Raw genomic sequence first — 17,949 nt, forward strand, 5'->3', positions numbered from 1 at the left:
ATTTAAATGAAATTGGTGTCGGCTTTCATTTGACAACACGAATGCGTTATTCTGCTCAACAGAAGCTATTTAACATCGTATAAAACACCACAAAATAACAAGAACATTAGTTTCTCTTATCTGCGATTTCCTACATATACTAGCACATATTATTTTACCATTACCACGCGTAATATTATAAAATTATCACACTCCAATATATCCTTTAATGTAAAACTTTATGATTAAATCACCCACCTAAGATATATTCCCCAGGGACATTTTCTTATATCACCAAGGGGCACATAACTCTTGCATAACTCTTTCTAAAGATGTTAATATATAAATAAAACATGGCTGTCGGGGTGATAGAATATATTGCAAACCCTTGAACTGGCAAATTACCCCTCGGTAGCGCCCTGGGGTAATATACCAGTTCTCGGGTTGAAAATATCCTCTCACACCCTGACAGCCATGTGTTATTCATATATTAACATCTTTCAAGAACTTTAAGTGAATAGTTGTTGGAGAAATGATTCTGGTAGAAAATAGATCGAAAGCCAGATACAAGGAGTTTTAATTAGGTCTTGTTATCAATTGTTTACAATTTAATTGTATCTTTCCATTCCCCTTACAAGAACATTCTTTCAAACACGGAACCAGTGATAAATGACAAGTCATTTCTGTTCATGTCAAAAATGTTTTACCAAATCAATGTATGCTTGTTATTTAAGTTTCCGGCTGGAAATGCATGTTAATGTTAACGCTGACAATGAATGGGAAAATGCATTATCTCACTTGAAATAAAGTGCGAAATTAAAATGGCACACTGGGCTTGATATTGATTCAAATTAGATATTTGCTTGATTTTGCAGTAACTCCGTTTATGCTCTTAAGATGCATCTATCAAAGCATATTTAATTGACTGACTCTCATTCTGTCTCGCAATTATTTCGTTACATCAAAATATATCTCAAGAAAATAAATTAAAAACAAAATCATTATGACCAAACATTTAAGATAAAACGGCTTATAAATATGTATATATCACCGTTATGATTACAATTATAAATCAATGCTATTTTATACTTTAAGTCTTTTGATGATACGCCTATATGGATTAATTGCAACCCGTGCATAATTAAGTTTGGCTTATAAAAGGGTTTCAACTTTATTTCATTTCACATGGTGGGACTGGAAATATTTTTTCGAGACTTTTGAATCTTTAAAGATAGGTCTTGACTAATAATTTGGGTGCAAAATTGTAGATTGTTCCCTCACTCCCCTTTCCTAGAATAATTATTTAATTAAAAGAAAAAAAGGTAGCGGCAGTTTTTATTAAGACCAGGCTAGAGTAAAAATATCGATGCCATATAAAATAAAATAAGATTGCATTTCGTAGCTCTATTCAAATTCAATGTTTTAATCTTTCTGACCTCAGTGAAGCTATAACACGGTAATTTCTACGAAATGAAAATAAGAAGCAAGCATAACCTCACTATTAAATATATTCAATTGTTATATCCAACAATAAGTTCACTGTGAAAATATGTCATTTACCAGATTAATTTCATGAACAGCAAATTTCGAGATTTTACCAGTAATCTATTTTTGCGAATCTAATTAGGCGATTTTGTAATACATGATTTTTTGTTATGTGCTTTTTTCTGATTAGAAGAATAGACCACTTTTTGTCAGGAATTGTTTTCTCACTAAAATTTTGTTTTAAGTATCGCGTACAAGTATGTATTCGGGTTTTCACACATATTGTCTCCTCATTTCATCTTATTGTTATATGCTATTGTTAAGCTGCCCTCATTTATGCCTACTTAAAAGGTGAAGTATCTATTCCATGTGTATATAGGACAATCGATTACGTAAGTGTAAAACATTACGTAAGCGTAAACAAAAATACATTTTCTTCTGTGTCACTTATAACATAATATTGTTTGTAATGCCTAGTCGCAGCAAATGATTAGTTATAAAAGATTTAATAAAGATATTATTGCATGAATGTAGAAAAAGAATCCATCAAAGTTATTACTAAATACTTCGTGTTTACGAATAATGATACTCACATTCAGAATATCAATTTCTTAATATGCTGGTTCTGAAAATATGACGTTCGTTTGATTATTAATAAGCGGTTTTGATGGAGCATCCGTTAGAGGTTTGAAAGCAGTATTGAACGTCCTAACATGCGGTATTAGGCCATTTTAGATTTAAATTGTATCTGATGTTGAAATAGATTTCAATTTATTTAATAATCAATGCAAACATTAACGAGCTTTCTGCAAAGATACAAAGCGCGATTAGCAATGAAATGCTTGTAACTTTTCTTTATATCTTAAAAACTTTAAATGCAAATTTTATTGAAGACTTTATTCTTATTATCTGTCTGAATTTTATCTTTTGTTACTGTAAACAGTTAAGTCCTTCTTATATATAGTTTGGTGTACTTTCCATGACTGTGGACATTTATTTTGACAAGATGAGTTCCCAAACGAAAGAACTTTTTCATCCCAGAGACCATAAACCAAATTTCGTTCATTAAAGCTGCCTTCAATTTCTTTCTGTAGGAAAATAATTCTGTGTTGCTTCAAACTAAGCATTTTAGTAATATTATCTTGGAAAAGTGCATCATATCACTGTTAATTTAACATTCTTCAAAACAGCGACCCGAAGGCCATTTATAACACGCCAGTTCCGTTCGTTTCTAAAAATAGTAGATCTTGAAACAAATGAATCGGCTCTTAATCAATTTATATATAAAGAGTGGACCAGTAGATTCGAGGTTTCAAAGGGTTTCCTTATTGTTTATGTTTTGTATCGCTGGCAAATTTATTTTCCACTAAAACTCGTTTGATTTGAAAATTATACAAAATAAATTGATCTAAAGAATAATCTAATCTAATGAAAAGCTGAAAGCCGCTTTAATGTTTCTATTTTTGAATTTGTGTCAATATAAATTTGAACATTTTACCTTTCCAAGGTAACTACCGGTATATTTCATACTATCTTTTAAATATTTTCCTACTGAATTTAAATACCCAAGAAGTCTATTCTCTTACAACTATTTTATTGAACATATTTTCTTAACACAAAATTAAGATCATCTCTAAATTAGTGCCATAATGGAGGAAAACGTTTTACATATATCTAATTTGAGTTAGAAATAATTTACGTTTACTTGACTTATAAATGTTCATTAACAAGATTTTTCACAAACTTGTGAAATATCGTTAATCTTAATGAGATTCATCACCATTCTATAAGATATAAAATTGTTGCTCTTTACTTGACCATCATTGCTATTTTGTATTTGGTTTGTACTGAATTTATTCTAGCTCGATTGCGTATCCGTTCCTGGAACCAATCAGTACTGCGCAAGGAAACAACTTGCCCCTGACAGGGTATGAACCCATGTGGCTAGCGATCATAAGAGGACTAGTCCGAGATTGTGTATATGACATCTTCAATCTTCGTTTAGTTTCTAAAAAATATGTGTACGTACATGAAATGTGACAGAAAATAATTTTAAAAATCTATACTTTCAATGCACATATGAACTTTGCAAGCGAATAATAATGGCAAAATGAATATCTGAAAATTATTGACATGCTCGGTTGAAAATGTCTCAAAAATTGATTAAAATGATGTAAACAGTTAAAATAGCTCAAACCTAGGACAAGAACTCTAATACCAACAGAACGCCAACAATTTGTATTGTAATTGAAATTGCAAAGCTAATTCTACAATTAGTTCTAGTTGTTAATAATTAATCGATTGCTCTGATTTTACTTGCAATTTATTTGTTGCAATGGTAAATGCAGACATATTTTAAGAGAAAATGCGAGTTTTAATTGAATTCAAATTGAAATTTCTGTCAGCTTTCGTTTGACAAATTCATTGCGCTACCGTTCTCACCAGAATAAATGTTACCTCCTATAATGTTAACAGCGTCCAGGGATGACATTTTAAATGCATTTTCTCTAATTTATACTTTCCTACATACACTGGAACTAGTAATCCAAGCTTCCGTTTCATGGCGTGAAAACATGAATTTGCCAGAATAGCTTTCAATATACAGGTATAAATTTATAAAGATATTGAACAATAGCTAGTTTTTCTCATATATTTATGAGGTTTCAATTATTCTTCATATTCCATTTTCCTATTTTTATAAACATATCTATTTTAAAATCTGTTGAAAAATGAACTTTTCTGGATACATTGAATTCGGAAAAGTAAAAGAATGTTAGTTTCTCACAAAATAAATGCAAAAAAATATGTAAGAAATAAAGTAATCAAATGTATTTAGGACATTTGAGCATAAATAAGTAAAAATATATTCTATAGAAAACAAAATATTTTTCTTTATAATAATACTGAAATTTCATCATATCAAATTTTCAAAATATATATAAAGAATCTGTCATTGACGAATAGAAGATAAAAACTCGTGGCTTAGAAAAGTAGAGGAAAACATGCCGTTTAATACATTTTATCTTGAATCGTAATTTAATAAAAATGGCCTCTTCATTTTGACAATATAATTGCATCATTTCTCTCATGGGAATTGATAATTCACTTTAATCACTGTAAGTCGTGCTTTCCGACATACATAACGACTAGTAATTGAGGACGCAGCGACAACATTCATTATGGATGGTAGTGAGTACAGAACTACATAATCCAATTCCAATAAAATGTATTTTGCCATTAAGTGATCAATATAATTAAAATAGAGAAAAAACGGATTTCATTAAGAACGTCTAAACGACACAATTGAAACCTTTGCAGGATCGGTTGATTTACCTTATTCACGGACGATACTGGAAAGTGCAACAACGCCCCCCATCCCCTAGCTCGGGCTTAAACAGATTTCAACATTTAATCATTGTAAATTGAAGCTCGGGCTTAAGCAGATTTTAACATTTAATCATTGTAAATTTAAAGTAAAAATTCGAATTTAGAAACATCCGCAGATGTGTTCATACTGCCGTTATTATGAAATCTGTAGCGAGGCACGTTAGTGCATTCCTTAAAAAGCTGCGTTTGGTCCGCATTTAAAAGAATGCTTGTGCCTTAAACGAGGTAAATCACTCACTTCAACACAGTACCAAATTAAAATTTATTTAGAACATTTGCACTGTCAAAGTATGAATGTTTAAACAGATTTCAAAGAAGGAGTACAGGTCTGTCGTTTCTTCAATGAAATATTCAAAACAAAAAATGAAAATGTCTCTGTGTCTCCGTTTTAACAATAGGAGCACATTGCCGAACCGTCTCATGCCAATGGCAAGCGTGCCTGTGGCGGCCTTATTTCCTGGTCGATCGCCATTTTCCTTACAGTTCTTGTTCATGTTTATCAATTTCCAGTTAAATTGAGAGCAGGTCAGCGGTGTTTCCAAACATCATAAAATGTGCTAGCTTGTTATAATTGATAGATCTACGCAACGTTAACAGTTCAATGTTGTTCATTCATATTTTTATGAAATATACTCGAATCATGGAAGGCACTTCTGTCATGTCTATATAACACCTTAACCTTTTTGTGACAATTTTGAAATACAAGTGCATTCGAAGCGTAAATGAAACAACGCCACAGTGACCGCCGTTACCAAAAGCACATCGCCACCTTATCACTAGGGCACACCAGCCACTCGAAAACAAGATAATAAACAGAACTATATGTGCTGTCAATCTAAAATGCTAATTCAATTTTGCTGAAACAATACTTAATATATATGACGTAAAACTCTCTTAATTCTATACATTATCGGTTACCAAAGACGATAAAACAAATATTGTCACAAATAATAAATGCCAAACATAAGCGTTACTGTTAATTTCTGTCGACGTAGGGTTTTAATTAAATAACGAAATAAATCCCAGGGGATCGTATCCTTTATCCTCCACGCTGATTGATCACTTACTTACGTACTAAGTCTTAGCCCATTTTACTTACTCCTGTAAAAGCGTGATAGAAGACAAGCCTAATGCTTGTCTGGGAATAATAATTGGCTTTACTCAGAAACATTTAAAAATAAAAAGATGTCAGTCATATAAGTAAGAAAAAATAATTTCTTAAAGAATATTTTCTAAGGAGAAGGGGACTTTTAATTATATATATCAGAAAGCTTAATTAGAACTACTTCCGATTTCAGTCTGACACTTGCATAGTCTCAGTTGCTCTCACGGGAATACTTTTCGTCTGCCCCAAAAGCTTCACAAATTTATAAAGTGGCAATTCTCTTTTGTGACAGTCACTGATGTCTTTTCTTAAATCTATTAGCAATTAAGTAGTAAGTTCAGATATCCATTTATTTCTTGTCAGTGTGAAACCTACACAGATTGACAAAAAATAAGAAAATGCATTATAAGAATCACTAAATGTTCAGTGTCTGAGATACAGGCTGTCATACACTTGTCATATTTAATTGGGCAATACTATTTGTATCCAGGAGTCATCTCTGTCACTTAAACTGAAACACATTGACTGTACTTTCTAATATAAGCCTACATTAAATAAAATTACAAAAAAACCGACAAATAATTCTTTAAAACATTGTGCATCATTTAAGAACGAGATTACTTTATATGATTATAAATGCTGCTTCAGCCGTATAAGGAACTTAAATTTGAAGAAAGATCGACCTTTTTTATTATTATAATTATCGTTTATCATAAATTTAAAAATGGTAATTAGGGATTGGTGCAGGTACTTCATTGAAGGATTTAAATACCAATACGTAACTTGACCATGTTAGTTTCTTCGCAACTTTTGTCAGTTGATTGTTCTGTTCCACAATAAAAGTTTAATTGAAACCTACATAATAAAAGGTTCTGCAAAACTATTGAAATGCATGAATTGTGTAGTTGTTGAATAATCAACTTTATTAAATTAAGTATCAGCAACTTCATCTAGAAATGAAAACATAATGAACTGAAAAATAATATCTATGTTATAATTAAATCAGTTAGTTGCTTGTTAATAAAGTAAATACAGAAAGATTACAAAGTGCTTTATAATGTCAAAGTATTATTCATTTTCAAAACAAATACAAATGCACAAATGGCTTTGTAAAATTAAGTGATCAGATAAAAGGAGGCTTAACTGAAAAATAAAGTAACATTTTCTGGATAATCTTATTCTGCTAACATTACATTCTTATCAATGAAGAAGATAAAGAATCGTTGTTAAATTAGACCATGTCAATGGTCCATCGGTCCTTGGTGAATTTATTGAAGTAACGTAAGCTTCCGATCCATTGCGTGCATATGCTTAATGTTGTAAGGAATGGCATTTAATAAGTGAGTTCTTAGTATTTTTCTCTTTTGAAATAAGGTCAAACGCGAATCAAACGCCAACGTAGAGTACCATACACAGAAACTTTTAGGTTAAATGTATTCGTTAATGATTTAAGGAAAGATAATTGTAACATATCACAGTAAATAAACATATAACATTCAAGAATGGGTAAATACTTTAAAACAAAATGAATAAGAAGTATCTTTAAAAAAAGATTCTCGGCCGAAGTAAAACTTGTTAACTTGCTTATGTTAGTTCTAAGTTGTCCATACATATAGAAATGTTTGCATGGTTTGCATAACAATGAAATAATGTTTTATGTTGGGTTATTATTCTAGAAAAATGGAACTCTGTAAGTGTTCCTAAATGAAACTGTCGTGTTACGATAAGTGAACTCAGTTTATAACACCAACATCTACACAGTCGGTCGGTAATTAAGTTTATAAATACTGGAGCAATATGCAAACTTATATGAACATTATAAACATTATATTAATTGAACACAACACTAATCATATAATATATTAGACACTTACTGAACGTCATAAACTGATGGTACCTGATAGGTTCGGATATCATTCTCGTTATTTTGGACACACTTTATAACTCAGTAAGATCTTGTGTAAAATAAACCTCGATAAGTTCTTATGTTAAATAAATGTTCATTTAAAAATGCAATGCGATCTAAACGCACTGTTAATATTTTGCAGGATACAGTATGGTTAAACAGAAGATAAATATCTGATCAGTTTAACGAGAACGTTAAAGAAGTATCCTGTTCATTTTATTATAGAACTACCCTTTACATTTTATATTACAATGACAAGAACTATCATTTACATTTCACTAGAATGACAAGAACTATCCTTTTCATTTTATTTTAGAATGGCCTATGATATTCCCAGATTACATTTTGTTATTCTAAATAACCATATATTCTGTTCTTCTCTGTAAATTTTACCGGAAGTCAAACTGTCTTAGACGGTATTCTGCCAAAAAAATAAATACGATTGCCACAGGTTATATTTGAAAATGAATGACAACTTTATGTGTGAACAAACAAGAAGATATCTATTTACAGAAAAGAACAGGAAGCTTTCATCATGGATAATCATATATTTTGAGTTTGAAATCATCTTTACATTTTTGTTGAGAACTAGCTTTGAATAATGAGATATGGTCGTAAATTTATATTTGTCGATAATTTTTCATTCATGTTTATTTATAAAGGACATGTATGTGACACTTTTTACTTCAACAAAAAACATTTTCTGTGAATGTTATCCATTAATGTAGTGAATGATGGGCAAAAAGCAGTATGCCATCATACGATTGGACGAACAAACCTTTAAAGTTGTTTACGATAATTTGTAAATGTCGTTCACCCTTCCCTTATTATAAAGCCGTAGTACTTATGAAAAGACTTAATGTTAACAGTGTATTCACTATTTTCCTATGTCCTGTTTTTTTGACCAAACTGTTTTAGGACAGATGTAAAGTCACACCGACAATACAAATATCATGTCCCCACTTTCTAGCTTTACTGGAGGAAGCGGAGACTTCGTGTGCCCTTTTAGGATCGTGCTGGCACCTGAGTAGAGACATTGCCCTTTCATTAGGTAGCTGCATAGCTTTCTTATATAAAATAACTTAAAGTCTAAGTAGAAATTTGAACCCATAACGATAATGAGGACCAGTCTTATTAACTCACATGGAGACAAATATTGTGGCCTTACTTCTCTTATTTCAACAGGAAGATAAGTAAAAAAAAAACAACTTACCACAGTTTATCTCATCTTCACCATCATAGCAGTCAGGTTGTCTGTCACATCTCTTGATTATGTCAATACAAGAGCTTTTGTTACATTGAAATTCGTTTGGCAAACAACCTACAAAATGTGCGGAGAAAACATACGGTAAAATTAATCAATATTCTGCAAAAAAGCAAATGCGTTTTTCCAAAGAAAACAAAGAAAAAAATACTACAGATTCCAGTTGCAACAGAAAAGTATCACAACATTTTCCTAGGTCATGACACAAGATTTAGAATAAAATCAATATATTTACATAATGCAAAAGCATTAACAGCAATCATCCGTTACAAATTATGACATCATCATCCGATTCTTGTGTTTTATGTTAAGTAATGGTTATAGTGTATGGAATATTTAAAACGATTCAAAATGTACATACCACAAACGGATACACTTTCATCTGCGCCGTTTGTGCATTCACTGATACCATTGCAAGTGAGTTTTTCTGACACACACTCCAACGGCTGTTTCGAACAGATAAACATGTCCTCTGAGGTGCATGACCCATCGCTGATTTTGACCGTCACATTATTTCCGCCAACACAAGCAACTGTAATAAAAAAAATAATGTTAACATGATAGTGTAAGGTATGGGTATCAATAGATAGCTGCTGCGCAAATGTGTTTTTGTTAAATAAGGAAATGTATGATGTATTTAAGCAAACATGGACATGCAACAAGACAGCGCCTAGTTAAATGTTGACATACAAGTATATAAGAGACTGCATTGAAAACGTATAAAAACAACAGCATGTATATATTAACGCTAAGATACATCTTTTGTTGCATGAATGCAAAAGCTACTATTGTCTGTAACACTGTGACTTTCTGAGATACCAGAATGTTATTTTGCGGCTATTGTGTGCGTTTAGTCTATACAAAAGAGGGTACTTGTTCTAAACACAATAATGTCTTAACTTGTTCCACTTAGTCTGACGGATAATCCATTTATGGATAATTTAAGTTAATGGATAACTAAAGTTGGTCGTAATAAATCAAATGTAAGATTATGGTCAGAATTAAAGCATCTTCGAAGACATCAAAATATGTCAAAGGATTTGACATTCATCCACTAATGATAAATTTTCATTTGCATTCGTCATGACCAATCAAAATAACTTTAAGATCTGTAACGTCATTAACATAGATATTTTTTTAGAAACTAACTACATTCCCTTGTCATAAATGTATGTAGATATGAGAGGATTGAGGGTGCTACCGCCACACGTTACAAAGATTTCATTTATCATATCATTTTGCTTTATTATCAACTTGTTTTTCCCTTGTCATAGGTATGAGGTGATTTAGGGCACATTACAAATATTTCATTAATCATATCAGTTTATTTATCAACATATGCATTTATGCAGAGGAACAGGTAGTTCATACATATAAAAATATCATTTAATATAGTAGAGTTTTGTATGTATTAATTAATACTAATTTTTAACATAAAGCAGTCGCTGCCTTAAAAGTCGCTTTTTTAAATAATATAATTTAAGCTCTTTATGAATCGTTAGTTAATGATAATCTGAACCATTGACTAATTCATTTTAATGTTTACTCTTGTCTTTATTTTATATGTAACAATCATTGCAATGGCTTATTGAAACCTTCTGACTAATTGTTCTATATTTTGCAGAATGCCTTTTCCTTCTTGCATAAATCAAGTTTATAGTTCTTAATCTCTTCATACATGTTTAATGTATTTTTACTTGCTTCTTTTGTACTACCGTATGCCTTTATATAAGCGTTAATCTCATTATCGAACAAAACAAACATTATGCATGCTCTACATAACAGGACCATTTCATGCGCAAAATGTATCTGATACCATATTCTATGATCATGCAAATACATGTAATCAAATAATGGCAAAATCAAATGCATCGTTCACGCGTTCTTACACCGGATTGAGCAGCGTTATTAATAATAAACGATAATGTAGATCCGCAAATATTACACCACTGTTTTTCTCTTACGAAAACACCTATTTTCAAGGTTCAAGTTACCCAATATATATATTAAGCAGACCATTGAAAGAAAATGTTTCTTCAATTGCACTCATTTATTTATGTAATCGCCCTGTTATGTCATATGAACTTGTTTTTATATTTATGTTGTCAGTTGCCCCAGACTAATTGCTACATTACGCTACATTATGTCTGTAAAAACTAGACAAGATAACAAGGAGATGATATCTACAGAAAATATCAACTCATGGTCGATGGTCGGGAATTCAACACACATTTCAACGTCATCGTTTTAAAGATATATATTATGCTCAAATTTGATATTTGAAAATACTGCTAATTACTATACTGTCTCCTTTTGAAATGCAAAATAAACATCTTTAGCATGCACACAGACAAAATATGGATTTACAAGATTTTAATGCCCGTTCGTGCAAGAAATAAGGCAAGGAGGGGCAACTGAGGTCTTCCTCCACCAGTAAAGTTGGAACTTCGCAAAATGACCTCTACTGTGTCGGTGTGAAGTAAAACCCAATCAAACAAGATAAGTTGGAACTTCGCCAAATGACCTATACTGTGTCGGTGTGAAGTAAAACCCAATCAAACAAGACTTAAATAAATGTCCACAATAACAGAATTTTAAACAATAATGAGCATAGAATATCTTTAAATTTGAATTAAAAGTGAAATTACATACCACTGAATGTAGCAAATTTTAAAAAATAGATTAACAAAAATTCTATTTTATTATCAATTTTATTATTGAATCCAAGTGTCGGTAAGAGAACGACATGCATACCCGTTTTATAAATGCAAAAAGGCCAAATAAATATACGGAATTACATCGCATATGACTGTTTATTAAACATTGCACATGAGGTTTCATGCTTATAAATTGTCATGTTTTCTGTTATATTTGCAAAAGAAAACCACAAATACATCACTTACATTGCAAACATTGAATTTAAATTTCTTGATCATTATAGAAGAATAAACTTTATTTTAACAATATAGGATACTAAGCACTTAACGTGTTTCAAATGATTATCACAAAAAATATAACAAGAGATAACTTTGCAATTGTAATTTAATGTAATTGATTATTTGATTGATATACGTTTTCTGTACCAATAAAAACAAATGAAAATCTTAGTGCATTCTCTATTTTCGAGCGTGTTCAAATATTGTCAAAGCACTGAAATACTTTTGGAACCATTGAATCATGAGAGCCTCAATAACTTTAATTGAGCCAATGAGCTGCTAAAAACACTTTTACTTAAGCATCGCTGTCAACTTTTCAGCGATGTAAAAATTGTTAAAAAAAACCAACAGCAGTCCAAAGGAATAGTGCCTCGTTTTCGATATGCTTTTCCTGATAAAGTGAGTTCAATAAATGTAGTATTTGCTTGCCATAATCATAACAATTTTATTTCCAAAATTTTTATTGCAATATTTGCCATAAATATTAATTACATTAACAAAAAGATACTGAAACGAAGTGTTTCTTTTATCTTTTTTTTGAGAACATTTAAAATAATCCCGCTTATTTTAAACAAAGATAAATACATGCAATAAAATGATTAACTTAATGCACATACTAGAACAGACAGCAGGTTGAAGGAGGATTAGTTCGTTCAACGGGGTTTAAAATGAGTTTACTGAAAAGGATTAGCCTAAGACGTTTGATACTTTAATAACGTAAACATTCAGTTGGACGTATGCAAATTGGTTATTGTTGTAATACTTATTTTCGACCCAGCAAACTGACGAATGTCTCAGCAATGTCAAAATACCGCAACACGTACCAAAAGCCTTGAAAATTCAAAAATATTTGGGAGAAATCTAATTAAGAATACTATTTGCAGGAAACAAGACCTAGAATGAGTTTGACATGACTAAATTAATATAGTTATGCTATATTTCCACCATGATTGTATTCACTTGGGTTGTTTTTATGTGTGTCAAATTCTCCATTTTTCATATATGAGATTATTCCTTGTTACTTGATTCCCTTAACAGATAGTTATTGAAATCTACTTCATCATTCAGTTAGGAAAAGAAACTTCTGATCTTATAAAATGTAATACTCTGGATAAATGATTAAATTGAAAGATTCAACGTTATCTAATATATGCTAATTCCCAATCAAAGTGACTAAAACAACATAAATCAAATCAGTGGTTTAATGAACAGTAAATAAAATTAAATTTGTAGCAACAGATTAATGTCATGTTTTGATAACTTCTTTAAAAAGATATTATCAGAATGTGTTTTTACGAATTTTCCTTACTAACATCAAAATAAAAAGAAAATGAATAATGATCGTATAACACGACAAGATTGCAAAGAAATTAAACGTTTCAGACCCACTGAGTTGAGAATTTATATTAAAATCCCACACTACATGTGTTATTTGTGGCAAAAAAATATTATCATTTAGTTGCTTCTTTATGTTAATTAGCTTATATTGTAATCTACGCAAATAAAGGCACTTTTTGGCTTCCGTAGATTCAAAGTTAATTTACCAAATTTGATTTAAGTCCCAACATAGCAATGTATTATACATGAGATCATTGATTGAGCTCAATGGCAAATTTTGATAACAGCTACGTCCATTTCAAAATGTTAACAAAGTTGTTCGTGTGAATTCTACAGAACTGAACATTTGACTTTTTACTTACGATGCCATATCATCCGAGACGTAAGATATTCAAGAAATGAAAGTGAGACAATTAATATTGAGTATATAACGCACATCTTGTGAATAGCTTCATATTACTATTTTAATTAACCGATTAATTAGGGTTTCCAAAACTTTTAGTATATAAACCTTTTTGATGATGAATTGGTCAAAAAATGTCTGGAATTCCACAATTGGCATATTGTTCAACACCACCCTTAACCAGTTTTCAGATTTGCAAATTGAATAAATTTAAAATATCACAAAAACAATTATGCGTTGACCCCCTTTTAGTATTTAATAGAGCGAATCATTTGATGGCACATCGTAATTAACTGATTGTTTTTCTATATAGCCTGATCTACATAATTATATATACACTGGTCGAAAGCCTCTGGGAATAAATCTCAACAATGAAAGAAACATTTAGGGTGATTCTTTTGTTGCTAATTAGGTGTTGAGTGTTTTTATTGTTTTCATTTTTTAAGGTAACATGATTAATGTTTATTGCGCGGGAAACATTAGTACGAAATTTCTACAAATATAGTCTGCGTTTATAATAATATTACAATAAAGGCATTACAATAAAGTCATTCATACAGTTTTTAAATTACCAATCAAAAGAGTATCACATAGCAATTACAATTGCAATAGGTAATTTTACGAAATTTAAATAAAATCGAATTTTCTATCGTGTTGACAAGCTTCGATTTGCACAATGGAAAACATATCAAAGGGCTTTAACGATTTCTGCAAATATGTATGTTATTATTTATATCAATATGTTTTTCGGACATGTTTTTGTGTTTATTTGGAAAAAAAAAACAAGTAAAAACAATGTGTCTTTTCACATTTTTTTATATTTTAAATAAGATAAAGTTTAATAAGATTTTAGCTTTTAGTTATTTGTATCGCCTCAAGTGACTTCGTTTTATTAAAAATTACAGGCAAAACACCTTAGGAAATATATATTTGCCGAACAAAAATTCCCAATAATATTTTTTTAATTAAAACAACTTGATTGATTTGGCTGCCAGCAGTCACCCTTTCGGCAAAGTAATATTTATTATGATTTATTGTATTCATGCACGTTTTGTAATTTGCCATTATTCTGAGCAGACTACTTTTGATTGGATGTCTGAAGGAGTTTGTTGAAGACATCTTATTTTATTTATTTCTTTACTTGATAGTATTTGTTGAATATTTCACTAAGACTCGGTGAGTGGGTGGAGATATATAATCTCTAGTTGCATGCAAGTTGTTAAGAGATGTGTGCAATAAGACAATATAATGATTTATCTTTTATCTTGCTAATCATTTAAGGGTTGGCTCACATGTTCAATTACTTATGTTATACGAATTTGTGGTCCAACCATTTTTGTTACAAAAAATGTATTTTTATATTTTTGTCTATATATTTGCATCGTACATCTTGTAAAAAGGAATAAAAAATGTTTAAACTAAACTAAACTAAACTAAACAAATATTCATATCATAAAAATAATTCCACTTAGTTACAACCATATGATCTATATGTTATAGTACGCCGGGAGAAATGCATTAAATTGAACGCTGTCATTTAATCAGAACTATGCTAATTTTGCTAAAAGTCTTCAAAGAACATCAATCAAATTAGCGGTTTAATGAAGAAGAGATGCAGTCAAATTTGTCGTAACAATCTAATTAATCAAGATATTGATAAGCATAATACAAAATATGTGCCTGAATGCAATAGTATGTTCCTTTCTGTCTTTACATGAAACAATAGTTTTTGATGTATCATAAAAACTGTTTTTTAACGATGGCCAAACTTAAATCTTCCATAAAGCATTGACTATTTGATAATAAGACTTAATGAAAAGTAAAGATCCGATAAAATATTGAACACCATTAATCGGATAAAATAAATATCTCACGCGACTGTATACATTGAATATAACTGATTGTAAAACACGAATTTGTCTTGACTTAAAATGCAATGTAAAAAGATAATACGTTATCGTATCTTATAATCAGTATAATTATACGTGTGTTATATCATTCATCGCTAGTTATACAAATGTAACTATTAACTAAGGATATGAACAATCTGTACCTAAATGGTATATTAGGCAACATAATGAGAGAATGCACTTTACATAATGTCAATTGAAATCAATAATTATATCTAAATCGAATGTAAACAAAATAATTATGAGATAATTGCATGTAATAAGAAAGCAAAAGAATATTCTGACTATTGCATTACTAAGTGTTTGATAAATCTTTAAATAAGTGATAAAATAAGAATTCAGTGAAAACAAAATTGATCCAGATATACATTGTTAAACAAATAAAAAAGCAAATTTAACACAATAAAGAAATGTTGTGATTTGTTTTAATAAATAATTTATTTCATTCACGTAATATAGTTACAATTGGAGTATATACATCGTTAAAAGGGTATTGCATGATGCTAAAACTCAGATTATCGCTTATATTTCCAAAACGCTCGTATCTACTTTAGAGTCCAATAAACGTCAACCTCTCTTGCAAACAGTAAACACTTCGGAAATTGAGTTAATAAAGAACTCCACATGTAATAAAACCTCACGAGCATTGACCCTTTAAGTAGCAATGGGAGCCACAATTGGATGACAATATGAAATTGATTGAATTCTTTTCTAAATTGTCACACATTCATGGCGTTTATAAAGAGACACTGGCCAAGGTCTTTGGAGAATGAATCGTATGTGGAAAACACATTTAATGTGATATCAATAGTTCTGTTTCATATATTTTTTTTTTATATATTCAAAGATAGCTTGTATTACGTATATTTTCATGTATCCAAACACAACGCGCATTTAAAGAAGTAAAACAGTTTTACAGTAAAATATAATGTAATGGACGTAAAAATAGTATGAAAAATAAATTTATTTAAAATATTAACAAAATTTTACACAACACTATATGGATATCCTTCTTTTATTTGAATTATCTGAATAACCTTTAACCTTTTTTGTTTGGAACATGTCATAAGCCACACCACTTTAGTTTATAATGTTAGATTAAATAAATCAGTATCTGATGAAATTATATACATTATTTGTCTTAAATACACGCCAAGTAATAACAAGAGCCATGTCAACATTGCAATCCCCCGCCGAATGTGTTTGGTCATTGGAAGAATGTATATGTAGTAGAGCAGATAATTCAATTTTTAGAGGTCTCTTTTGGTAATGAAAACTGATGGCTGAAGTGATTACAGATTTGAAGCCTATATGAATACTGATGGCTGAAAATAACAAAGGGCAATAACTGAAAAATTAAAGCAGGGTAGGTTATCATTCTTGTGTACTGCACCCCTCCTCAGTAAAATCTATCCACCTATGAATCTCCGGACAAAATAGTATGGAAAAGAACAAAGGGCAATAACTCAAATATTTTATAGGGAAGAGTTATCATTCTTGTGTACAGCATTTCTCCTCAATTAGATCTATCCACCTATGACATTTCATGTTGACATCTCAAACACTTTTGAGTTATGCTCCAGTCAGGTGAAAAATTAAGGATGACAAATAACAAAGGGCAATAACTCAAAAATTATGAAAGGTAGAGTTATCATTCTAGCACTGCACACCTCCTGAGTGAGATCTATGCACTAATGAAGTTTCATGTTAATATCTTAAAGGCTTTTTGAGTAATGCTCTGGACAAAAGTTGAATTGAAAAAAAAGGCCAATAACTCAAAAATTATGCAGGGTAGAGTTATCATTCTTGTGCACTGTACTCCTCCTCAATGAGATCCATCCACCTATGAAGTTTCAAGTTGATACCTCAAATACTTTTTGAGATAAGCTCCGGACAAAGAACAAAGGGCAATAACTCAAAAATTATATAGCGAAGAGTTACCATTCTTGCGCACAGCATTTCCCTCAATAAGATTTATCCACCTATGACATTTCATGTTGACATCTCAAACACTTTTTGAGTTATGATCCACTCAGGTGAAAAATTAAGTATGAAAAATAAAGGGCAACAACTCAAAAATTATGAAAGGTAGAGTTATCATTCTTGTGCACTGCACACCTCCTGAGTGAGATCTATGCACCTATGAAGTTTCATGTTGATATCTCAAAGGCTTGAATAAAGTCGCCGTTGTCTACCTTTAGATAAACTGCGGAGGGGAAAACAAATTCAAATATAT

At 30.6% G+C, this 17,949-nt stretch overlaps 1 protein-coding gene across 1 annotated transcript in view; it reads right to left on the reverse strand.

Moving 5' to 3' along the window:
• Positions 1 to 17,949, reverse strand: part of LOC132736958 (G-protein coupled receptor GRL101-like) — a 112,968-nt gene that overhangs the window by 50,398 nt on the left and 44,621 nt on the right. The window contains exons 2-3 of the mRNA XM_060724171.1: positions 9,488 to 9,658; positions 9,076 to 9,183 (exon numbers count right to left, since the gene is read on the reverse strand). Of these exons, the coding sequence (XP_060580154.1) occupies positions 9,076 to 9,183; positions 9,488 to 9,658 (279 nt within the window). The remainder of the gene's footprint in view (positions 1 to 9,075; positions 9,184 to 9,487; positions 9,659 to 17,949) is intronic.

This window comes from Ruditapes philippinarum, unplaced genomic scaffold (genome assembly GCF_026571515.1).
Source record: "Ruditapes philippinarum isolate M1 unplaced genomic scaffold, ASM2657151v2 ctg1920_1_1_1_1, whole genome shotgun sequence".
Lineage (NCBI taxonomy): Eukaryota > Metazoa > Mollusca > Bivalvia > Venerida > Veneridae > Ruditapes > Ruditapes philippinarum.